Here is a 26,196-nt window from a genome sequence, read left to right as displayed (position 1 = left end):
GTTGTTTCTTACTATCGCTGCTTGTAAATGTTAGTATTTATAACTCTAAAACATGACAAGTTGAGTAATGTCAAGTATCCATTCTAACTCTACTTTGGCTAGTTATAGTGCATATAGCGTTATTTCTTATTGCTGTGTGTACCGGTTTTTCACTTCCGGTATCGCTGACTAACACTTCCGGTTCCAGTGTTTATTGACGTGAAGGCATAGGGACCAGAATTGACATTCTAAGCTGCTTTTAGATGAAATTTGAATATGGTAGGTAACATGTTGGGTACATAAATCAATAATTCGGTGTGTGCCAGGATCGTGTGTACATCTCACTGTAATTAATGTATTAAAGTGATTAGTGTACTTTGACAAACACATGCAAATATATTAAACCGTCCTAAAATATAAACCATGAAGAACATCTATAAAAATATCTGTTAAAAAATATATATCTATAAAAAATCAAATCTGATAAAAATACAATCTGATAAAAATACAGTCTTTTTAAAAATACGATCCAATAAAAGTGCAATATAATAACATAACCCTTATGGGGTATATAAAACAGCATCTAAACTCAGTCAGATTGATGGGTATACTAGTGAAGTAGGAACTTGCCAAGTATATAATGTTGGTTGGATTATAATGGGTACCTCCTAAAATCAAAGTGCCAGTGGTTTATATAACTGCTCATAGCTCATGTCGAAACTCTATGTCAGTTCGGGCAGTTTTTTGTGACCAAATACTTAAAATACTTTAAAATATTTTAAAATAATTAAAATAGTTAATAACCCCAGTATCAATTTGAAGACCTTTAGACTTGCTTAAAATTTCTATATTACAAAAACACTGTACTTAAAAACACTATCAGTAAAACCTTGTATGTAAAAAGTCTAAAAAGCAAATTTGGCCATAATGTATAGATCGGACTATTCTATGGGATGCTCCAAAGAAGGGTGAAGGCTGAAAAGACAGTGGAGGCCTCTTATCTGATGTGCACATGAATGGGTTATCCAGATCTACAGTCTTAAAGAGGAGAGTCTATATTTAAAAAGGAGAGTCTATATTTAAAATGGAGGTGATGAGGGAAGAGATATGTGATTAGATGGAGAATAGGGGAGTGGGTGTCTCTACTGTCCCATGGATTAGCTTTATTTTGTAAGACTGAACAGATGTGAGAGATCTTCTTTATTGTTTAGGCCCTTTGGATACAGGCTATTCAGGGTAAATATCCATTTGGACTCATGTAAAAGTAGTTTATGTTCGTGGTTACCCCCTCTCCAATTCTTTCTCACTATCTCTATTCCACAGAATTTCATATCTCTGATGTTTCCTCCGTGCTTAGTTGTAAAGTGCTTGTATAGTGCTGAATCTACACTTTTTCTCTCTATACATAGTATATGCTCCCTCATTCTGTCTTTCAATTGTCTGGAAGTTTGTCCAACATATTGTAATTTACAAGGACATTCGATGAGATATATAACATTATGATCACCACATCTTATCAGATTGTGTATCATAAACTTTTCTTTAGTGTGCACAGATGAGAATGAGGTTGTTTTCCAGCCATTTCTACACGCCTTACAATTCGGGCACGGAAAAAAACCTTTAATCTTCTTGTTATGTTGGCCTACCACTGCACCCATTTTTTGTTTTGGAACACTCGGGGCCAGTCTGTTCTTTAAATTGTTTGTTTTCCTGTAGATAAATTTCGGGTGTGACATTAGTAGTTCTCCCAAAATGTCATCGTCCTTTAAAAGTGGCCAATGCTTTCTGTAGATCTTTTCTATGATGTGTTTGTTTTCACAGTATTCTGTGATGAAAGGGACATCTATATTGTCCTCAGATGTCACTGTCTTGTCTCTGGTTTTATATTTTAGGAGGGTTTTTCTATCAGCTGCTTGGACTTCTTTGATTTTTTCTTCCAGTAGTGTCTCTTTGTATCCTCTATCGAGGAATCTTTGTTTTAGTACCTGGGTTTGTTCTTCCCACTTAATCGGATCTGAGCAGTTCTTTTTGAGCCTCAAGAGTTGCCCCTTGGGTATGTTTTCCTTCCAAGTCTTGTGATGGCAGCTTTCGTTGTGAATGTAATTATTACAGTCGACCTCCTTAAAGAAGGTCGAAGTAACAAATTGACCATTCTCTATATCTATCTTAAGGTCCAGGAAGTGTATAGACTTTTTGTTGCATTCATAGGTGAATTTTAGGTTTTTTGTATTCATATTCATGACTTCTATGGTGTGATGCAAATCTTCCATGGAGCCCTTCCAAATGAGGAAGATGTCATCAATATATCTCATGTAGAGGACCAGGTCCGCGCTCGCTGGGCACGAATCCCAGAAGATTTGCTCCCACTGGCCCATATAGAGATTAGCATAACTCGGCGCGAACCTGGTCCCCATCGCTGTTCCACATTGTTGATGATAAAACTTCTTGTCATGATTAAAATAGTTGTGGGTTAAAATGTAATAAATACTATCTAAAACAAAAGTGCACTGTGCTTCAGGGATACATGGATCTTTGGAGAGAAAAAACTTAACAGCTTCAATGCCTCCTTTATATTTTAGGACGGTTTAATATATTTGCATGTGTTTGTCAAAGTACACTAATCACTTTAATACATTAATTACAGTGAGATGTACACACGATCCTGGCACACACCGAATTATTGATTTATGTACCCAACATGTTACCTACCATATTCAAATTTCATCTAAAAGCAGCTTAGAATGTCAATTCTGGTCCCTATGCCTTCACGTCAATAAACACTGGAACCGGAAGTGTTAGTCAGCGATACCGGAAGTGAAAAACCGGTACACACAGCAATAAGAAATAACGCTATATGCACTATAACTAGCCAAAGTAGAGTTAGAATGGATACTTGACATTACTCAACTTGTCATGTTTTAGAGTTATAAATACTAACATTTACAAGCAGCGATAGTAAGAAACAACATAAACCGGAATCGCCATAAAACAGAGATACCGGAAGTGAAAGACACCGGAAGTGAAAGTTAAACCGGAAATGCTAAAAAACAGCGATACCGGAAGTAAAAGATGTACATACGATACTAACATATAGAGACAACAGAAACATAAATCGAAAGCTTTTAATCTATTCACAAATGATCTACTTATCAAAAAACAAAGGGGGCCTATGCTCAATAAACAAATAGAGAGTTATATAAGCAAGACACTGAAATTTACTCATAGGACAAAAGCCATAATTAGTACACAGAAGGGAAACCGGAAGTCAACACAGTAATTAGCGAAACCGGAAGTGTAGGTCGATACAAATCTAATCAACCCTAAATATGCTAACCAAGGGCATATATGTATAGGCAATATCCTAGATAGAATTGACCTTGAGAAAACAAGGAGTTAAAATAAAAAAGTTTTTTAGTAGCATAATTTAAAACGAAACATTTTTGCCCATACCCATAATGCACTTCACAGGAAAGGGCGTGGTCTTTAGTCTTGATAAAGGCCAGGAGGATATGGCCGAAACGCGTCGACTGATTTGAGTAAGCATAATACTAATATATCCACTGAACAGTTTGTATATATTACAGTATTGTTTGTTTTCTTTGCAGGTTTTTGCTCAGATTTATTTTATTTTATTATATTCAACTGGGTGACAACTTCATTACACTGATTCCACTATATCATTTTGGAAACATATTGATTAACTTTTGAAAGACTAATATCATCTTGTTTCACCAATTTGAGGATTTCTACACTTTTTGTGAAAGAACTTATATTTTCTTCACATTTTTATTTTTTATATATTTTTTCCAACCTTTTACACCTTTTTTTTGACATCCAGCGATCACATTGTTTTTTACACTTTCAAGTTTGCATTTTTTCAATCACAGGATATACACTATTTTGAATTTTTCTGAATTGGATATAAAATAGAGACACTTTTTTTGTCACATTATTATCTGTTTGGATAAACACAACTATAAGAACACTCATCAATATCCGGATTGTACCACAGAGTACCACCCACATTAAGAGATTTGGACTATCAGGTCATTCATTGTCAGACGTTTTAGGTGCACCAGGTCATTTTATCTTTTACATTTTTATTTTTATTATCTATTTTTTCTGATTTTAAATCATTTCGTTATTGTAACATGGATCCATGATTGTTTATGAATGTGTAATATTTTCTATTGATTGTAATTTTTATTGACTGTATGTTTTAGAAGATCACCGGAACTTTTAACCGACATTTTAAACCGATTGTGTTGAATAAATATCGATATACATTTATAAACTTATATACTCACCTCAGCATTACTTATTCTGTACATCCACTCCTAACTACTAGTAGGAGGACCAACATTTGTCTCCCTTCCCCATCCTCAGCCTACTTTGGCGCTCACCTCCACCCCCTATCATTTTCTGCCTCCAGAAAGAAACAACCAGTAAGGTTTAGAGGAGTCGTTATACAGTTTTATGCTGATTTGGCAGTAAGGACTTTGCAGAGAAGGAAGGAATTATCACCTTTAACCACACTCCTGAGAAATAAAAAAATCCCTTATAGATGGGGATTTCCTTTCCAGCTGCTGGTTCTACACAACAACAAAAGAGTCTTCTGTTCTAGCCCATCAGAAGTGGAACAATTTTGCAGGCTGCTATACTTAGACCCTCCGGCTATGGAGGTAGCACACAAAAATCAGGATAAAGAAAAAACGAGATCACAAGGAAAATCACAGGAAAAGTCATGGGACGTTGCCTCATCACGCAAAAAAAGAGAGAAAGCAACATCCAGCTCACAAGGGGTTCCAAAAGAACAGAGACTATCTAAGCATACAACTCAACTCACTTCAGAAGATGAAGACTGTGAATCGGAACCTGAAGACCCGTAACTATATATATGAATATGTGTCATCTGATGATTTAAGTATATTTACAGACTCTATATTGGATAATGTTTAGGCCTTATCTCTAGAGGTAAAAATAATACCACCTAACATAAGGCCTCACTTTTATTTAAATCTTTATAATGTTTATTTGTATTCCTCATACACGTTGCATAGCAACCCTAAAGCTACCAGTTAAAGCCTTAAGTATAAATGATACTTAGACTCAAAGGTCACCCTATATATGACCCCTAAGTATTGTGTTGTTATTTCCAATTTTCTAATTTTGAATTTTGGAGAATGTCTGTTCGAATTTTACTTGTTACTGTTATCATTGTTAGATTATTAATTTGTTTTGTAAACATTGAGGTTAATTATTGTACAATTACATTCCTAGGTTTGGAAGGGGAGATCCTTCCCTCTAAGCACAGTTTAGGTCATGGTAAAGTGTTTATATGGGCGAGCAGATCTATAGGAAGTCTTTACAAGGTACACCCCAATTCTATACCCCCCCCAATGCAATCCCATAGAATTGAATATTTTTTACGCTCTCACATTTCCCTATTGCTCTCACTGCAAATGTTATGGCGCATAATCTAAATATAATATCCCAGAATGTAAATGGATTAAATTCACCACAAAAACGTGCAGCAGAACTATCAGATTTGCATAAGCGCAAAGCAAATGTCCTTTTCTTGCAGGAAACACATTACAAAAGACATAGGGAGCCCAAGTACCATGGTCAACATTTCACACAACAATTCCATAACTCATACACACAAAAAAAAAGAGGGGTTAGCATTCTTATAGATAAAAATATAGCTTTTCAGCACATTCAAACATCTAAAGATAGAGAAGGTAGGTTTTTGGGGATCTTTGGGCTTCTATATGGAAGCCCAGTGACACTTATAAATATATATGCGCCAAATAACAAACAAATAACCTTCTTCAAGAGTATGTTTCAAAAGATATTAGACTTTTCCAGGGGAATACTCATATTGGGAGGTGATTTTAATTTCCCAATCCAACCAATAATAGATAGCTCAAATCCCACATCCGGAGTGTCCCTCAAAACAGCCAGATTTTTATGGAAGGCATTGAGAGAACATAATCTTTTTGACACCTGTCGATACTTTAATGGTGAAAAGTGTGATTATATATTTTTCTCGGCCCCTTATAAAACCTACACAAGATTAGACTATTTTTTCATAAATCAAAAAGGCCTACCACTTTCCAAAAATTCTATGATAAAACCAACTGCATGGTCAGATCATTCTGCAATGACCCTGCAATTATGTTGGCCCAACACTAGGAATTCTGAGTTTCAATGGAGACTGGACGACTCCTTGTTAGATTCTGAAGAAAGAAAGGAGAGATTAGATAAGGCTCTTAAAGTCTTCTTTGACATAAACAACACTGCAGATGTTGACGAAATAACATTATGGGAAACACATAAATGCTATATAAGAGGAGAATTTATAAAATACAAAGCCCAAAAACAGAGGTTAGACAGACAACATTACACCGACTTGACCACACAGCTCACAAGAATAATCCATCAGACCCTAGTACTCTCAAAAGATTGCAAGAGTGCAGATATAAACTTAAAAAATTATTAGCCCAGGAACAGCAGACTATTGCTCAAAAATATAGGCAGAGATTTTTTTACGAGGGGAATAGGGCAGGGAAAATGTTAGCTAGATACCTGAAGGCCAAGAAACTCAAATCCCACATTCACGAACTATACTACATACTTCCAAGACACACAAAATCTATACTACCCCGGAGATCATTGCACGATTCCGGGAATACTATAATAACTTGTACAACCTAAATAATCCAACCTCACAAGTAGGTCCAGGACCCAGTGTGTCCACATATCTAGATAACACTAAGCTTCCAACACTAACTGATGAGCAGAAAAAAGAATTAGACGCCCCTATCTCCAAAATAGAGATACTTCAAGCCATTAAAAACCTGAAAGGGGGAAAAAGTCCAGGCCCAGATGGGTTCTCAGCTCGCTATTACCAATCCTTTAAGGACATCTTGACTCCCTATCTTTTAAGCCTCTTTAATAAAATAAATAAAGACAACCCTTTTCCCCAAAATATGGTAGAAGCGCATATATCAGTACTGCCCAAACCCGGGAAACCCCCCACCACTCCAGCCAATTTCAGACCAATATCATTGCTCAATGTAGATACAAAATTATTCGCAAAAATAATAGCCACACGAATGAATAGAATACTCCCTTTAATAATCAACACCAATCAAGCAGGATTTACACCTCACCGAGAAGCCAGAGATAACACTATTAAAATAATTAATCTTATCGATTACACCTCTAAGATGAATACTCCTACAATATTTTTGTCCGTAGACGCGGAAAAAGCCTTTGATAGGCTAAACTGGGATTTTTTAAAGGCTACACTGTATAAATTTGGTTTTGGCCCCCTCATAATTGAGAAAATATTTGCCCTTTATAGGCATCCCACAGCTAAAATACGTTTAAATGATACATTATCCTCACCAATAAGTATATCGAATGGCACACGCCAGGGATGCCCATTATCACCCATTCTATTTGTGATGGCCATGGAATCATTGGCGACAAATATAAGACAGAATTCCAATATTTCGGGTATCACAGTACATAATAGAGAGTATAAAATGGCATTATATGCTGACGATGTCATGTTAACACTCACAAACCCAATACAATCCTTGTCTGCCCTTTCCACAGAATTTTCCAGGTACAGCAAAGTATCATATTTCAAAATTAATGAATCTAAATCAGAATTCCTAAGCTTCAATAACACTCAAAATACCATACAGCATATACAACGAACATTTTCATATAAACACAATATTACCTCTATTAGGTATCTGGGAATACAAGTCCCTAATGATAAAAATAAATTATTCTCCTTAAATTTTCTCCCATTACAACAAAGAGTTAAGCAGGAACTCCAGGACTGGACATACAAATCTATGTCATGGCTAGGCCGAATTAGCGCCATAAAGATGATGATCCTCCCAAAAATACTGTATCTGCTACAGACATTACCCATACCCATACCTGAACAATACATGCAGTCCCTACAAAACACCATCAATACCTTTATATGGTCTAAACACATGATTAGAGTATCAATGAAGACAATGTACATGCCTAAGGAGAGGGGGGAATGGGAGTCCCAAATTTAACGTTATATAAATCTGCAGTGCACTTAACACGCATTATTAATTGGTGTAAGGACGAAAATGATAAAGAATGGGTAGCGTTAGAAAGAGAAATGGCCAATTATACTAACCTTGGTAGTATATGCTGGGAGAAGGGAGCGCACTACCGAAACACTCAAACAATGGGACAGAATGCTCAAAAAGGACAGCATGCTCTCTTCTAATCCTTCTCCACTTACACCAACTTTAGTGAAAGGGGAGAAAAATACCAACCCAAGTGCGACATGTTCCATACACACACTGCTACCTTTTCATACATTACTTGACAATGGTAGATTACGCACACAGGCAGAAATGCTTAATTTAGGCATAACACATTTTGACCACTGGTTTAAATACCATCAGCTAGCTCATAAAATTAGCTCACATCCCGAGAAAAGCAAACTGTGTAGGGCATTAACCCCGTTTGAATCACTTTGCTACACGACACTAATATCTAGGGGATAGCTGTCCATCACATACAAACTACTAACACAAGGAACATCTCGCACACTTCCCACATATACACAAAAGTGGGAAGAAGAGCTAAATTCTAAACCTTCTGAAAAGGAATGGTTGGACATCATCTCTAAGATGAACTCTTCGAGATCCTCAGTGAGATTCCGGGAGACAAATATGAAACTTCTCAGTAGATGGTATTACACGCCCCAAAGACTAGCACAAATATACCCCATGGCAAATGCCAACTGTTGGAGAGGCTGTGGGCAAGTAGGCTCGCTTACGCACATATGGTGGGGCTGCCCCAAGATAAGTGAATATTGGCAAGATATAACTAGAGAAATAAGTAAAGTAATTCACATCACCCTACCTCTAGATCCTCTGATATGCTTATTCCACAAGCCAGTTAAATTGAATTGTAAACTGAGGACTACATTATTATACATTATGTTAAACTGTGCGAAACAACTAATTCCCCGGTTATGGAAGAAAGAATCTATACCTCTAATGGGAGAATGGAAGGAATATGTTAGTTTGGTACTGTCCCTTGAAGAATATCACTATTACAAACTCCATAGGCTAGAGGAGTACTTCAATATTAAATTTATTTGGGAAGAATACATACATGCAATAAAATAATTTGCTAGGTGTTCATTCTAAGTAGAACGACAGCTGACCAATGAATGTAGATCACTTATGTAATTATATCTCTGAAGATGATATTAATACAATGTATCACTGTTGATTGTTCACTAATGTAACCTCATTATGTTGTAAGTTTTCATTTTCATTAATAATAAAGGAATACCTTTTTAAGATAGTAAAATCATAAGAGATAGAGAGGGGAGATACATAATGGTCATAGGTTTATTATATGGACGACCAATCACCATCATATCCTTCTACGCCCCACAATCGAAACAACACATATTTATGAAAGAAATTTCCAATCTTATTTTAGAACATCAAAAAGGCACACTCATTATGGGTGGGGATTTAAATATATAGCTGCAGCCTGAACTAGATTGCTCAGTTAGACATTCTTCCACACCTCTGTCAGTGATAACCAAAACCAATTCCCTGCTAAAACAGATAGCCGTCAAGGAAGTATGGAGAACCCTACACCCGTCCCACAGAGATTATACCTTCTATTCTTACCCACATAAGTTATATACCAGAATAGACTACATTTTCACAGATATTACAGGGATGTGTATGTTTGGGGCAGCGGGTATTTCCCCGGTTTTATTGTCTGATCACGCACTTGTCCACACCACTCTCAAATGGCCCAGTAAACCTATCACAAACTATATATGGCGGTTGGATGATAGATTGCTTGCTGACCCGGAATTACAACAGATATTGTCAGAACGTATTGAAGAATATTTTCATTTTAATAATGAAGTTGACACATCCCTACAGAATAATTGGGAAACCCACAAATGTGTTATGAGGGGAGAGTTAATAGCCCATAAAGCAAAAATTAATAAACTCAAAAGAGAACAAACAACAGAACTTATTAAAAACATAGACAAACTAGACCAACAACATAAATCTAATCCTTCTGACACCATTCTTCTAGATTTATTATATAAGGAGCGTCGCGATCTAGCATCCATATTAAATAGAGAATTTAGACGTCAAAACATCTTCCTTAAACAACAAAACTATATTACCCATAAAAAACCAAGTCGCGCCCTAGCTAGATATCTTAGGAAAAAAACTAAATCAACATACATCCTCCAAATAAAAGATAAATGCAATCAAACACATCACTCATCCCATTCAATAGCTAATACATTCCGGAAATATTATAAGGACCTATACAATTTACATAATACACAAAATACCCAAGAGCCTAACCTGTCTTGGCGTCGGGAGCAGATAGACCACTTCCTATCCAAATTAAATTTGACGAAATTGTCAAAAGAACAAATAGACACCTTAGAAAAGCCTATATCAGCGGAAGAAATAAAGAAGACTATAAAAAACCTACCGTCAAGAAAATCCCCTAGACCAGACTGCTTTACATACGCATATCATAAAAAATTTCAAGATTTATTAATCCCGCATTTACTAACATACTTCAATACCATGGACGAGACACATCCATGCCCTAAAACAGCATTAAAAACCTACATTATAGTGCTTTCCAAACCAGGCAAGTCTTTAGAAAACCCAGCCCATTACAGACCAATATCTCTCCTAAATTCAGATATTAAGATATACGCCAAGACATTAGCCATGCGATTGAATTCCATATTACCAGTCCTTATATCCCTGGACCAAGTCGGATTTGTCCCAGGAAGGGAGGCTAAGGACAATACAGTACGCACCTTAAACATTATACATTATGCGCAAGAACGAAGGATACCCCTGGTTCTCCTGTCAACAGACGCCGAAAAAACCTTTGACAGGGTGGCCTGGGACTTTCTCAAAAGCACACTAAGACATATGGGTTTCAGGGACTTAATAATTCAGCGTATTTTAGTGTTATACACGCAACCCACTGCAAAAGTCCTACTTAACAGTATACTATCAAAGCCCTTTACTATTACCAATGGCACTAGGCAAGGCTGTCCTTTATCCCCCATTCTTTTTGCCTGAGTTATAGAAACAATAGCAACAAAAATTCATCAAAACCCTCACATAGAAGGGTCAAGATTGGAAAACATCAATACACTATATCATTATACGCGGATGACGTACTGTTTACATTGACGAACCCAGAGAAAGCAATACCATTACTTCTTATGGAATTTCATACTTTCCATAAGCTTTCTAATTTCCTAATAAACCCCTCTAAATCCGAATTGCTAAATATTACACTATACACAGAAGCAAGTAACCAAGTTAAAAAAATAGCGCCCTTTAAGTGGTGTCTTCTATTCTTAAAATACCTGGGTATTAATATCACCCCTTCCATAGATTCGTTGTTTAAATATAACTATATCCCTTTAAAGAAGAACATAATAAATTACTTATCTAGTTGGAAAAATAAAAAAAATATCCTGGCTTGGCCGAATCAACGTGATAAAAATGAAAGTATTCCCACGTATCCTTTATGTATTGCAAACATTACCTATACTTATCTTGGAACAATACTTGGAATCTTTAAAAAAAGTTTTAGTGACTTTACATGGAATAAAAAACACCCTAGAATACAGAAAAACATAATGATGACACCTAAATCACAAGGGGGCCTAGGGTTACTGAATCTTAAATATTATAGACAGGCAATCTTTCTACAGCGCATCCTAGATTGCTATATCCAGGATAGTTGTAAAAAATGGGTCACTATAGAACTAGATATGCTGCACATAAAGAACACCAGCACTCTGTGCTGGTCAGTTAAAGCAGTGAAATGTCGCTTCAATTACGTCTAATCCATTACTATTGGAAACATTGAAGGTATGAGAAAGATCTTTAGTACAATTTCCTTTCCTCTCATCCAGACCCTCACCACTCACCTCATTAATAGAAAATGGAGAGCTAGACCTTGGTCCCCTAGTGGGTCCAGACCTTATCACAATGAACATTAATGACATACCTATGCACCTCCTTACTGAAAATGAACAAATCAAACAACAAGAGACTCTTATCAATCATGGACTAACATGTTTTACACAATGGTTTACGTACCACAAGGTCCACAACTTTTTGAGCAAACACTCACAAGCCAGAAACATGATTAGACCACTCACCAATTTTGAGCATCTATTCTTAAGATCCCCCACACCAAGACACACTATCTCCATCATATATAAAATATTATCCCAAAATCAACCAGGCTATACACATCCCTACATAGAAAGCTGGGAACATGATTTAGGAATTATCATACTACCACAAACATGCCAACAAATTTTTCAAACCACATTAAAAAAACTCTACCTCCTCCTCAATAGTAGAACTAAACATAGATGGTATTATACCCCTCGCAGAATCCATTGAATATACCCTAAAGCTAATAACACTTGCTGGCGTTGTGGACATGTAGGAAGCGGAATGGCCCACATATGGTGGTGGTGTTCAGCTATCCAAGACTTTTGGAGAGAGGTGATGAAAGAGATAGAGCTACATTATTTAAAACAAGATAAAATGGAGACGTATGCGGATATGACTACAAAATGGGAAAGTTATATCATGCTTAAAAAGGAGTTACCTGACACTAACTATGAGGAGACTAATTAATTGTCTGCAATTGAAATAATGTGAAATTTTCGTGTTATGTTTATTGGTTAGTACTAACCCGAAGTTAAGTTTTAGAGAGATGGAAAGATTTGTGGGAAGAGATTTCCAGTCACAGGTTATTGTAAATTTTATTCAGAAGTCACACCTAAGAGAAACAAACGGATAATGGGTTCCAATGTAACTGTGACTACTACATTTTTCTGTTTAGAAATGGTTTAAGAAAACAGAATTAGCTTTTGAATGTAATCTGACGGAGCTGCGCCTCCGAACTTTGTACATTTCTTTTGTTATAAATAAAGCTGATTCAAAAAAATAAAATAAAATAAAAATATAATTCAACAAAATATATTGTTGCAAAGAAAGGACATTATCTTTTTGAAAGGAAATAGACGCTCCATGACAAATATAAAATGTATACATTTTCCAATACTATGTGCTAGGAACATTATTTTTTGATCATGGAAATAAAAATAAAGTTTGTGTTTCCCTGAATGTAGAGGTTGGGAAATGTAGTAAAGTATGGTAGGGGAATTCCTTTCCTTTTCTACCCCACCCTTTTTTTCTCCTCTCTTTTTTGTTAATCTAGCTATAAAATAAAAACAATAACTCGAAAAATCATAAGCATTATGGTAAATAAGTGTGGTTTTTACAATTAATTTATGCTACCCTAGATAGAGGTTATTTAACATCTTAAAGTGAAGGTCAATTTTCATGTGAAAGTGCCTGTTTTTAAAAAAAAAAAAAAAAAAAAAAAAAAAACTATTAAAAACAGGGGCACTTTCATTCATGAAAATTGACATTTCACTGGTTTTCTTAAAATATACTTACCTTTTCTTCTTGAAGCCGCTCCAGTGCTTCACCAGCACGTCGCAAGCCTCAGCAATCATCGCAAGCATCAGCAATGACGATTCCCGCATCCTCCAATCAGGGCTTCCCCCCGGGGGAATCATTGCCTGAGGCAACGCCGTGATTGGAGGAAGCTGGTTTTGTCATTGCTGGGTAAGTAAACCAGGAAGAAGCAGACGGGGCATCGTTTGAGAAGGGCGATCCAGCGTTTCAGAAGAACAAGGTAAGTATTTTTAAAATACGGTGCAATGTCAATTTTCATGAATGAAAGTGCCCGGTTTTTGATAGTTTTTTTTAAAAAACCGGGCACTTTCACATGAAAATTGACCTTCACTTTAAGATGAATTTATTTCTTCTTTTTTTGTTTATTTATTCATTGTTGCATATCAGCAGTCATATTTCCTTGTTTATGATTGCTAATTATTATATGCTATGCGGGAAGAAATAATTTACTTTATTTGTGCTTACTATTACGTTTTGTATGAAGTGCTTTATGTAATCGATAACTGGCAGAATTTCCCTTTGAATGATCTCTTTTTTGTTTTCTTCTTCTCTGAATCTATGATGTATTCATGCATATATCTGTGTGTATTTATGCCTTTGATTATGCTTGTTATTGGCAAAAAAAAAAAAGGCCCTGAGCTTGATTAGTCCAGTGCTTAGTTATTCTGAAGCTTTGGCTACGTTTACCTGACATTTTCCTCCTGTTGCTTCTGTTCCTACTCCTGCACCTATTTCAGCCCTGTATACCTGCTCCCTGGTCCTTTCCTGCTCCCTGCATCATTCAATTTCCCATCTACTTGGACTTGGCTATGTTTATCCATTATTAAACCTTCGCTACCTGCCCTGACCTCGGACTATCTGACCTCGCTTTTGCCTGCTTCTCTTGTATTCTATGCATGTGTTGGTAATAGATTTAAGCAATGTGTAAATGGGGTGAAATACATCTTGTTTAGCTATAAGAAGGCATTGTCTACAAGTCTTTCCTATCAAAATGAAACTTTAATATTAGAAAAAGAAACGTGAATGTTGTCCACAATGTTTAATTAATCCTTCATTAAGCCAAACTCATAATATAGCTATTGTAGAATGATCTGTCATGTTAAAAGGTGGACATTTCTTCCTGAGCGTATAAGCCATAAAGCATGCAAAACAAATCAATACCGTTTGGAAACCTAAAGGGACATAAAACAGGTTGATGTCTGTGCATATCCTAAAAGGGCTAATTAATTAAAAATAGTTTGCATAAAGAAAATTACTTAAAAATTGCTGGAATTTTTCCAAAAAATAAACAAAGTGAATTACATAGCTAAGCTGCCTGGAGCAGTCAACTGCACCCCCCTTATCAGTGTTTAGACAAAAGCATTGTATTTCAACTGAGTTCACAGCTTCTATGCATGCTCCAGCAGATAATCCCTATGTACTTTTGCATTCTACCAAAACAACAATATATATAGATAAAGCCATAGAAGGAAATGTGTGGGGGGAGTTAGAGCTTTACAATTCAGAAACTAAAAAGAAAGGGTTAATGGTGAGGCACTGCAGTATAAATTTGCAGGTAAAGTAATAATCTATCCCAACTTGTTTTATGTTCCTTTAATATCTTTGTAAATGAGGCCTCTGTAGAAGAAATTCCTTGCAACTATAAGACATTTAGAATAATAAAATATTGATGGAATCTCTGATTTTTTTTTTGGTAAATATGTCAAACCTGCCTATCCATAAGAGCCTTGAAAACTAACATTTTTGAAAGAATAGTAGGATATTTCGATAGTGTACAAAATATCCTGCAAATTTTCAAAGAGAGCTTAGGGAAAATGATAAAAAATAAATAAAAAATAAGACACGCTAGAGGAATGGAATGTCATTGTTATGGAAAATATCCTCTACAAACAGATCCTAGTTAAGCTAATAATTAATGGAATAATTCTGGGAACTTTTTACCTGAATCAAGCAAACTGGAATTAAGTGCTTTATTAGTCCAAGAATATGCTAACATTTGGAACAATAAAACACATTAAATTGACCATAAGAATAAATCTTTTTTTCTTATGCCATCCTTCTAGATCATACGATAAGAAAGACAATGTAGAATAAGTGACTACAAATTCTCTATTTTTAGACAGCAATCTAAGGATGAAAACTTTATATCATAAGGCTTCTGAATTATACGTAGAACAGGATAACAGTGTTACTTCATGATGTGTGTATATTTGAAGGCTTCTTACCAGGCTGTAATGTAGTCTTCTGACTTTTCACTTCCTCATCAGTAGAACCTCCATAATCTTCATCTTTCAGCTCAGAGATAGGAACGGTATCAAAAGGAACAGAATCCTGACTGTTTTGGAGAAAATTATAGAGATGCTTCTTAAGTCTATGACGTTTGCAAAACTATGTTAAACCAGTGACAAAGTTAAAGGGACAGTCTAGTCAAAATTAAACTTTCATGATTCAGATAGGGCATGCAATTTGAAACAACTTTCCAATTTACTTTTATCATCAAATTTGCTTTGTTCTCTTGGTATTCTTTCTTTAGAGTGAAACCTAGGTAGGCTCAAACTTATATCTAACCCATTGAAAACTGCCTCAACTGTGCATTTTGACAGTTTTTCACAGTTAGACAGTGTTATTTCATGTGTGTCAGATAGATAACACTGTGCTTAGTTATTTAGGAGTCAGCACTGATGGGCTAAAATGCATATCTGTTAAAAGCACTGAGATAAGGGGAAAGTCTGCAGAGGCTTAGATACAAAGTAATCACAGAGGTAATAAGTGTATTAATATCACAGTATTGGTTATGCAAAACTAGGGAATCCGTTATTTAGGAGTCAGCACTGATTGGCTAAAATGCATGTCTGTCAAAAGCACTGAAATAAGGGAGCAGTCTGCAGAGGCTTAGATACAAAGTAATCACAGAGGTAATATGTGTATTAATATAACAGTGTTGGTTATGCAAAACTAGGGAATGGGTAATAAAGGGACTATCTATCTTTTTAAACAATACAAATTTTCAAGTAGGCTGTCCCTTTAAGCAAATTTGATATGTTAACTACACATTAAACACCATTTTCTAGAACTAAAACATATAGCTTTAAAGCCTCTTCAAATGGACACCTGTAGAAATATTTATATATATAATAAGTATATATAATTTTACTAAAAATAAAAAATGTAAAATTACAGAAAAAAATTAAACCTAAAATAATACCCCTATAAAAATAAAAAATCCCCCCAAAATAAAAACACCCCCTAATCTAATACTAAGCTACCAATAGCCCTTAAGGTGTTAGTTTTTTTTATTTTGAGGGGTTTGGTGGGTGGGGTTTTTTACTGTTAGGGGGGACTTGTTTGGCGGTTTAGGGGTTAATAGGTTAATTAGGTTTATTGCGATTTGGGGGTTTGGTGGTTTAGGGGTTAATAGTATAATTAGTTGGCGTTGTAAGCTTTGGAGGTTCAGGGGTTAATATTGTAATTTATTTAGTTGCTGTTGTGAGGGTTTGGCGGTGTAAGGGTTATGTAGTTCAGGCGGGCAGTTCATTTTTTTTTCTGAATACTTCGTGGGGGTGCTTAATTTTTATTTTTTTTATTTCTTGCGGGCAGTTACGTGTTTTTTAGTTATTTCAGGCGGGCGGTTGCGTTTTTTTTTTGTTTTAAGGATTCGTTTGCCTACGCTGCATTAAGGTGGATTCCGAAAATGGCAGGGTGGTGAAAAAAAAAAAAATCGGTGGATTCTTTCACCACCCTGCCATTTTCGGAATCCCCCGGGATGCAGCTTCACTGCATCCAGGTGGGATTCTTTTGGCTGCGCGCGCAGCCAACATTCTTTTGGCTGCCTTGCGCAGCCAACATTTCTTTGAGGATGTGTGCTCAACTGACCAGGAGCAATCAACAAAATATGTGTAGATCAAACGAGCAATGATCCTAATCCTCCGTAGAGTGCTATGCAACAGTTTCAGACACTGAAAAATTCAAACAGCGTCCCGGCTTGTCTTTCCGGTGTTGAGAGGGCTCCCCTACACTGCCCTCTTAAAACAAATGAATATGAAGAACAAGATTTACAACACCATTGCGAATGACATTAACCCATGATATGACGACAGTAAGGCTGATGAAATATGATTAAAACATTCACTTTATTGGTATATCGTAGATAAAAATTGCAAAGGCACAGTATACACAGACCTGATTACCGCTGACGCGTTTCCTGCCACAATCGGCACTTCATCAAAACTCTGATGAACTGCCGATTGTGGCAGGAAACGTGTCAGCGGTAATCAGGTCTGTGTATACTGTGCCTTTGCAATTTGTATCTACAATATACCAATAAAGTGGATGTTTTAATCATATTTCATCAGCCTTACTGTCGTCATATCATGGGTTAATGTCTACCTATGGAATTAAATTTAGTTCTTCTTTTCACCAAGGACCTCCATTAAACCTATGTTCAGCATAGTTTTTAATATTTTGTCCTGGGGGTTCTTTTTATTATTTGTATCTCAGCTAGAAGAATTTCCAAATTCTCAGCTTTCCTGTTAATCCCCTTTTTTCTTGGTTTAAATAAGGATGAGACTGTTCTTCTTACCCAGCATGTTTTCTTTCCTACTCACGGCTTGAGTAATTACTGTTGGGAATATCACTCCCGGCCAGCAGGAGGAGGCAAAGAGCATCACAGTTAAACTGCTAAGTATCGCTCCCTTACCCACAACCCCCATTCATTCTCTTTGCCTGTGGTGCATGGAGGAGGTGAAGTTTAGGTGTCTGAAGAAAAATTTAGATTTCATCTACAAGCAAGTTTTGGGGTATAGCCGTATTCCACATGATTCCTTGTAGTCGGGTAGTGGTGGCTTTAAAGCAGTTAGGAACTTGTAAAGAGGTACTTATTGCGTTTTCCTAAAAATTGATGCCCTAGTTTAGAAAGCCAGAGTTGGCTACTCTGTTCTTTCTTTTTCAAAGGTCTCTGTGAGGAACTGTGTCTTCTCATACCTTGTAACTGTCTACATGCCGGACAGCGGAGCAGGTAAGTGCTTTTTCTTCCAGTTGGAGAGACCATGCACTTAACAAATTAAAAACACTGCTTTTTTATTGGGACATAGATAATCCTGTTGTGTGGGTTACACTGGGGCACGAAGCAGGCACTGTAGCATGTGTGAGACTAACATTTAAACTCTTTTAAAAAGAAAGGATAACACATTTTTATTAGGCTTTATTTTCTGACACATATTTACTTGATAAAACAATACAAGTTTAAACTTCATTTCCCCTTTGCTTTAAAATAAATCGATGCAACATTTTAAACTGTCAGGTTTGAAAAAACGGTTATTTCTAGTACTCAGTGTACCAAGAAGTAGGGCTTATCTGTGTCGCAGCAGTAATTTGAGCTTGTCAGTTGTGGTCACATGACCAGCTTTACTTTATAATGTTTCTAAAGAAAAAGTAGTTTTCTTTCTATTTCTGGGTGATCCGGTCTTAAATGGTAGCGGGCACCTCAGTAATTGAGGTGTGGGTTTGCCTGAGGGGTATTTTAGAAGTTTATTTGATGTTTATTAAATGTTTTTTCTTAACCTTTCTCACATAATTTTAGCTGGGGATAAAATTTTAAATGTATTTTTTCCTTATTTTAATTGAATATTAAAATCTTTGAATCTTATCTGTACAAGTTTATTTACTGTTTCACAACAGGTCTGATATGGAGCAAGAACCTGCTCGCATGAATTCATGCTTATTATGTTTAGATGCACAAATTGCAGCTCCTATGCAATTTTGTTTTTCATGTGTCAAGAAAACCTTGCAAAATAAAGGTAAAATTTTTTAGCCTAATGTCTCTCAGGATGATGCTGTTAAAATAATACCTCAGCTTTCTCCTGCTACGTCCCAAGCCTCAATGGTGTCACATGCAGTGCCCTGCGGTTTCTCTATAACTCCTAGTGGAGTTTATTTAAAAGCAGAAATTGCTGCCCACGTATCTTTAGCAGTATCTGTGGCATTAGCTGTCATTCCCAGATTACAGGGAAAATGCAAGAGGAAATCTAGAAATTCAGAAAGTAAGGTGCCTGTCCTCAGTTCTGCTTCACAAGTTGCCTTTTCTCAAAAGTCTGATGAGGAAGATACATCGGGACTTTCTGAGGGTGAAATCTAAGATTCGGACAGTATAATTCCTTCTTCTGAGACTGAGGTGGTATCCTTCAGATTTAAGCTTGAACACCTTTGTGTATTGTTAAAGAAGGTTTTAGCTACTTTAGATGAGTCAGATACTCCTGTCGTTGTCACTCCTAAGAAATCTATTAAACATAATAGTTTCTTTAATGAACCTTCCACTTCGAAGGTTTTTCCTGTGCCGGACCGTGCTAGGGAGATTATCTCACAGGAATGGGAGTGTCTATTTCCCCGTCTACCATTTTTAAGAAAACGTTTCCTGTTGAGGACTCCATTAAAGACCCTTGGAATAATTTATCCAATGTTCAAGGGGCCATTTCCACTCTGGCTAAGAGAACCACTATTCCTATTGAGGATAGCTGCTCTTTTAAGGATCCGATGGACAAGAAGCTGGAGGCTTATTTGAAAAAGATTTATGTTCATCAAGGTCTCCAATGGCAACCTGCGATGTGTATTGCCACCGTGACTAGTGCGGCATCTTATTAGTTCGACGCCTTGTCTGATTCTCTTCAAGTAGAGACTTCCTTGGATGAAATTCAAGATAGGATTAAATTGGCCAATTCCTTTATTGCAGATGTCATTTTACAGGTTGTTAGACTAGGAGCCAAAACCTCTAGTTTCGCTGTCCTAGTCCGCAGGGCGTTATGGTTGAAATCCTGGTCTGCGGACGTTTCCTCTAAAGTCAAGCTTCAGGCGATTCCTTACAAGGGCAAAACCTTGTTTGGACCCGGTTTGGCAGAAATTATCTCTGATATTACGTGTGGAAAAGGGTGTTTTCTACCTCAAGATAAAAAGAATAGGCCTAAAGGACATCAGAGTAATTTTCGTTCCTTTCGTAACTTCAGAGGAAAGCCTTCCCCTTCATCTTCCAAGCAGGAACAATCCAAGTCTTCTAGGAAACCCAATCAGTCTTGGAACAATGGGAAACAATCAAAGAAACCTGCAGCTGATTCCAAATCAGCATGAAGGGTTTGCCCCCAATCCGGGATCGGATCAGGTGGGGGGCAGACTTTCTCAGTTCTCTCAAGCCTGGATACGAGATGTCCCAGATCCCTGGACAGTGGACATAGTATCCCAGGGTTACAAATTGGAATTCAAGACTTTTGCTCCCAGAGGCAGATTCCTTCTCTCAAGATTATCTGCAGACCAGAGAAAAAGAGAGGCATTCTTAAAATGTATACAACATCTTTCCTCCCTGGGAGTGAAAGTTCCAGTTCCAGTGCAGGAACAGGGTCTTGGGTTCTACTCCAACTTATTTGTGGTTCCCAAAAAACAGGGATTTTTCCATCCCATTCTAGACTTGAAGTGTCTAAACAAGTTTCTCAAAGTTACATCCTTCAAGATGGAGACAATACTCTCCATTCTTCCTTTAGTACAAGAGGATCAGTTCATGACAACCATAGACCTAAAGGATGTGTATCTTCATGTTACTATTTACAGGGACCATCACAGATTCCTGAGATTTGCCTTTCTGGAAAAATATTTACAGTTCGTGGCCCCTCCATTTGGTCTAGCCACGGCTCCCAGAATTTTTTCAAAACAAGAGTAGTGTTCTTAGGGACCATAATAGATTCTCTACTGATGAAGATTTTTCTGACAGAGGTCAGGAAAAACAAAATCATTTCCTCTTACTCCTCTCTTCAGGCTACTGCTTATTCTTCAGTGGCTCAATGTATGGAGCTAATCGGTCTGATGGTGGTTTCGATGGATATCATTCCTTTTGCTCGATTCCATTTGAGAGCTCTCCAGTTGTGCATGCTCAGACAATGGAATGGCGACCATGCGGATATATCTCAGAGAATAGATCAGTCGTCAAGGGACTCTCTCCCATGGTGGATTTCTCAGGAACATCTGTCTTAGGGCACATGCTTTCGGAGACCTTCCTGGGTGATCGTGACCACGGACGTCAGTCTGCTGGGCTGGGGAGCAGTCTGGAACTTGTTAAAAGCTCAGGGCCTTTGGACTCGGGAGGAGTCTGCTCTTCCCATCAACATCTTGGAGTTGAGGGCGAATTACAATGCTCTTTTGGCTTGGCCTCAGCCCAGTTTATCAGGTTCCAGCCAGACAACATAATCTCTGTGGCTTACATCAATCACCAGGGAGGAACTCGGAGTTCCTTAGCCATGAAGGTGGTTACTCGGATTCTATCTGCCATCCACATTCCAGGAGTAGACAACTGGGAAGTGGATTTTCTGAGCAGACAGACTTTTTATCCCGAAATGGGAACTCCATCCGGAGGTATTTTCCAGTTTAGTCCTCAAATGGGGGGTGCTGGAGTTGGATCTGATGGTTTCCCATCAGAATGCCAAGCTTCCAAGGTACGGCTCAAGGTCAAGAGTTCCGCAGGCCGTTCTGATAGATGCTCTGGCGGTTCCTTGGGTTTTCAGGTTGGCATACCGGTTTCCTCCGTTTGCTCTCCTTCCACGAGTCATTGCTCGTATCAAACAGGAGAGGGTGTTGGTGATTCTAATAGCGCCTGCATGGCTTTGCAGGATCTGGTTTGCAGACCAAGTGGAGATGTCATCTCTCCCACCTCGGAGACTACCTCTGAGGAAGAACCTCCTGATTCAGGGTCCCTTCCTTCATCCAAATCTCGTTTCTCTGAAGCTGATTGCTTGGAGATTGAATACTTAATTCTGTCTAAGCTTGGTTTTTCTGAGTCGGTCATTGAGACAATGATTCAGGCTTGCAAGCCTGTTACTAGAAAGATTTACCATAATATATGGTGTAAATATCTTTATTGGTGTGAATCCAAGAGATACTCTTGGAGTAGAATTAGAACTCCTAGAATTTTATCTTTTCTTCAGGCAGACCTGGAGAAGGGATTGCAAGTCAGTACCCTGAAGGGTCAGATTTCTGCTTTATCAGTTTTACTACATAAACATTTGGCGGACGTGCCAGATGTGCAATCTTTTTGTCAAGCCTTGGTCAAAAAGAGGCCTGTGTTTAAGTCTGTTGCTCCTCCTTGGAGCCTTGACCTTGTTCTTAAAGTTTTCCAGCTGGCTCAGTTTGAGCCGTTGCATTCCATAGACATTAAGTTGTTATCGTGGAAGGTTTTGTTTCTTGTTGCTATCTCTTCTGCTCGAAGAGTCTCGAAACTCTCAGGCTCTGCAGTGTTATTGTCAGGGTTTTTTCCCTGTTTTGTTTGCCATGTGATACTGGCAGCCATTTTACTCAACTCTCTTGCTGACTATGGTGCATTGTGGGGGATGCTGCTCATTTCCTGCACTTCCATTTATGGCCAGACTGGTGTGCATTATCTGTGTGAGACAGGATGCAGTCTCAGAATTGTGATGTCATCACTTATTATTTAAAGGGCCTCTGTTCAGTATGCTTTGCCCTTGCGTTGTCTTTGACCTGTTTGTGAGTTCCAGTTCCTGTGTATTACCTGGCTGCCTGACGTCCTTCCTGGTTCCTGATCCCTGGCTTGTTCCTGACTCTGCTGTTTTCCTTGTTCCTGATTCCGGCTTGTCTGACTACTTGCTTTGGCTCCTGATTCGGCTCGTCTGACTATTCGCTTTGGCTCCTGACTCGGCTCGTCTGACTACCAGCTCTGGTTTTGACTCCTGGCTTGTTATTTGACTTGTGGACTTTTTATTATTTTTTGTTATTAATAAAGGTGTGATTATTTTTGCACTTCTCGTCTCAGTCTGATTCCTGGCCCCCTGACAGTGATTCCCCTTATCTTATTTTTCATGCCGATAAGGCGGTACTTCTTATTAAGTAAGGTTGTTTCTAATAGAAATATCAATCAGGAAATTGTTGTTCCCTCTCTGTGTCCTAATCCTCCTTCTTCCAAAGAACGTTTGTTACACAATTTGGATGTTGTACGTGCTCTTAAATTCTACTTACAGGCGACTAAGTATTTTCACCAGTCCTCTGCCCTCTTTGTCTGTTTCTCTGGGAAACGTAAAGGTCAGAAAGCTACTGCTACTACTCTTTCTTTATGGTTACAAAGTATAATTCGTTTGGCTTATGAGACTGCTGGACAGCAGCCTCCTGAAAGAATTATGGCTCATTTCACAAGTGCTGTTTTCTCTTCTTGGGCTTTCAAAAATGAATAAAGGTTCTGTGGAACAAATTTGCAAGGCAGCAACTTGGTCTTCATAATTTTCCAAATTTGATATTTTTGCCTCGGCTGAGGCTTCTTTTAGGAGAAAGGTTCTTCAAGCGGTGGTGCCTTCTGTTTAGGACTGCCTGTCTTGTCCCTCCATATTTATCCATGCCCTTTAGCTTGGGTATTGGTTCCTAACAGTAATTACTCAAGCCGTGGACTCACCATATTTTAGGAAAGGAAGACAAAATGTATGTTTACCTGATAAATTTATTTATTTCCGGATATGGTGAGTCCACGGCCCCACCCTTTATCTTAAGACAGTTGTTCTTTTCACTAAAACCTCAGGCACCTCTACACCTTGTGTTACTCATTTTTCTCCATTTCCCTTTGGTCAAATGACTGGGGGTTGTGGGTAAGGGAGTGATACTTAGCAGTTTAACTGTGGTGCTCTTTGCCTCCTCCTGCTGGCCAGGAGTGATATTCCCAACAGTAATTATTCAGTAATATGGACTCACCATATCTGGAAAGAAAGACATTTATCAGGTAAGCATAAATTTAGTTTTTTTCTCTTAAATTAGAAGAGAGGGTTGTGTGGGCTCTCGGGCTCCTTATCTTTATTCAGTTTGTGGAGTTTGAAAGGAACTCCACATATTGACTGTTGTTTATCCCACAAATAGAGTGTGCAGGTGGTATCTACTTTTTTTTTATAAACGGCATATAAACCATTAATAAATGATTATGCAGAAGTTACAGAATTATGCACCAAGTTAATGGAAATTGTGTGCATTGTTGCACCTGAGACATCATGTATTGCCAAAACAGTATCTGCATATATAAGGTGCGTGTGTATATGTAATGAGATTGTATGTTCTGAAGCACATGCAAATAAATGTGTAACCATACACATAATCTAGCACATTGTCCAAAATCCTTAAATTGGTATGTTCTGTAAACACAGAATCTATTTTACATACAAAAAATACATGTAATTAGCCAGTACAGATCCTTTACTGTGAGTAATGACCTCACAAAGTGTGTCTGTAGGTAGGTAGGCTAGTCCCCCAGCTATGCTATACTTTGACTAAAACAGGTACCTACTGATAGCCCGTGGGCTGTATGAGTGCTGTAACCACCTACCTGACTGAAGCATCCCCACCATTGAGCTTACCAGCATGATATCTATTACTGTATTCAGTAGAGAACCCATCCAGTGCTTGTACATGTACAGCAGAGGATCTAAGAGGAAATACCTGTATTCCCACAGGGTGAGGCTAAGGGACATGTCCATTTGACGCCTCAGGGTAGTTATGGCTGAAATCCCATAGGGAGATGCTGCGCAGATAACAAGGTATTCCGCTTGGATGAAGACATCTGCCGCTTGGAGGACCTCTTCTGCCCCGATCGGATGAAGACTTCTGCCGCTCCGGATGTCCACTTCTGGCCCATCGGTGCCCGGCTGGGTGAACATGGCTCCAGGTAGGGTGATCTTGAGGGGGGTAGTGTTAGGTTTTTTTAAGGGGGGATCGGGTGGGTTTTAGAGTAGGGGTATGTGGGTGGTGGGTTGTAATGTTGGGGGGGGGGGTATTGTATTTTTATTTACAGGTAAAAGAGCTGATTACTTTGGGGAAATGCACCGCAAAAACATAATTTATGTAAGAACTTACCTGATAAATTCATTTCTTTCATATTAGCAAGAGTCCATGAGCTAGTGACGTATGGGATATACATTCCTACCAGGAGGGGCAAAGTTTCCCAAACCTCAAAATGCCTATAAATACACCCCTCACCACACCCACAAATCAGTTTAACGTATAGCCAAGAAGTGGGGTGATAAGAAAAAAGTGCGAAAGCATAAAAAATAAGGAATTGGAATAATTGTGCTTTATACAAAAAAATCATAACCACCACAAAAAGGGTGGGCCTCATGGACTCTTGCTAATATGAAAGAAATGAATTTATCAGGTAAGTTCTTACATAAATTATGTTTTCTTTCATGTAATTAGCAAGAGTCCATGAGCTAGTGACGTATGGGATAATGACTACCCAAGATGTGGATCTTCCACGCAAGAGTCACTAGAGAGGGAGGGATAAAATAAAGACAGCCAATTCCGCTGAAAAAAATCCACACCCAAAATAAAGTTTAAATCTTATAATGAAAAAAAACTGAAATTATAAGCAGAAGAATCAAACTGAAACAGCTGCCTGAAGTACTTTTCTACCAAAAACTGCTTCAGAAGAAGAAAACACATCAAAATGGTAGAATTTAGTAAAAGTATGCAAAGAAGACCAAGTGGCTGCTTTGCAAATCTGATCAACTGAAGCTTCATTCCTAAACGCCCAGGAAGTAGAAACTGACCTAGTAGAATGAGCTGTAATCCTTTGAGGTCGAGTTTTACCCGACTC

At 37.8% G+C, this 26,196-nt stretch overlaps 1 protein-coding gene across 2 annotated transcripts in view; it reads right to left on the bottom strand.

Moving 5' to 3' along the window:
* XRCC4 (X-ray repair cross complementing 4) overlaps positions 1-26,196 on the bottom strand; it is a 984,771-nt gene that overhangs the window by 420,804 nt on the left and 537,771 nt on the right. For both annotated transcript variants that reach the window (XM_053701466.1, XM_053701467.1), the window contains exon 6: positions 15,812-15,921. In XM_053701466.1, coding sequence (XP_053557441.1) covers positions 15,812-15,921 — 110 coding nt within the window. The remainder of the gene's footprint in view (positions 1-15,811; positions 15,922-26,196) is intronic.

This window comes from Bombina bombina, chromosome 2, assembly GCF_027579735.1.
Source record: "Bombina bombina isolate aBomBom1 chromosome 2, aBomBom1.pri, whole genome shotgun sequence".
NCBI classification, from domain to species: Eukaryota; Metazoa; Chordata; class Amphibia; order Anura; family Bombinatoridae; genus Bombina; species Bombina bombina.
Note: the sequence above shows the minus strand (reverse complement) of the source record. Positions and strands in the feature narration are given on the sequence as shown.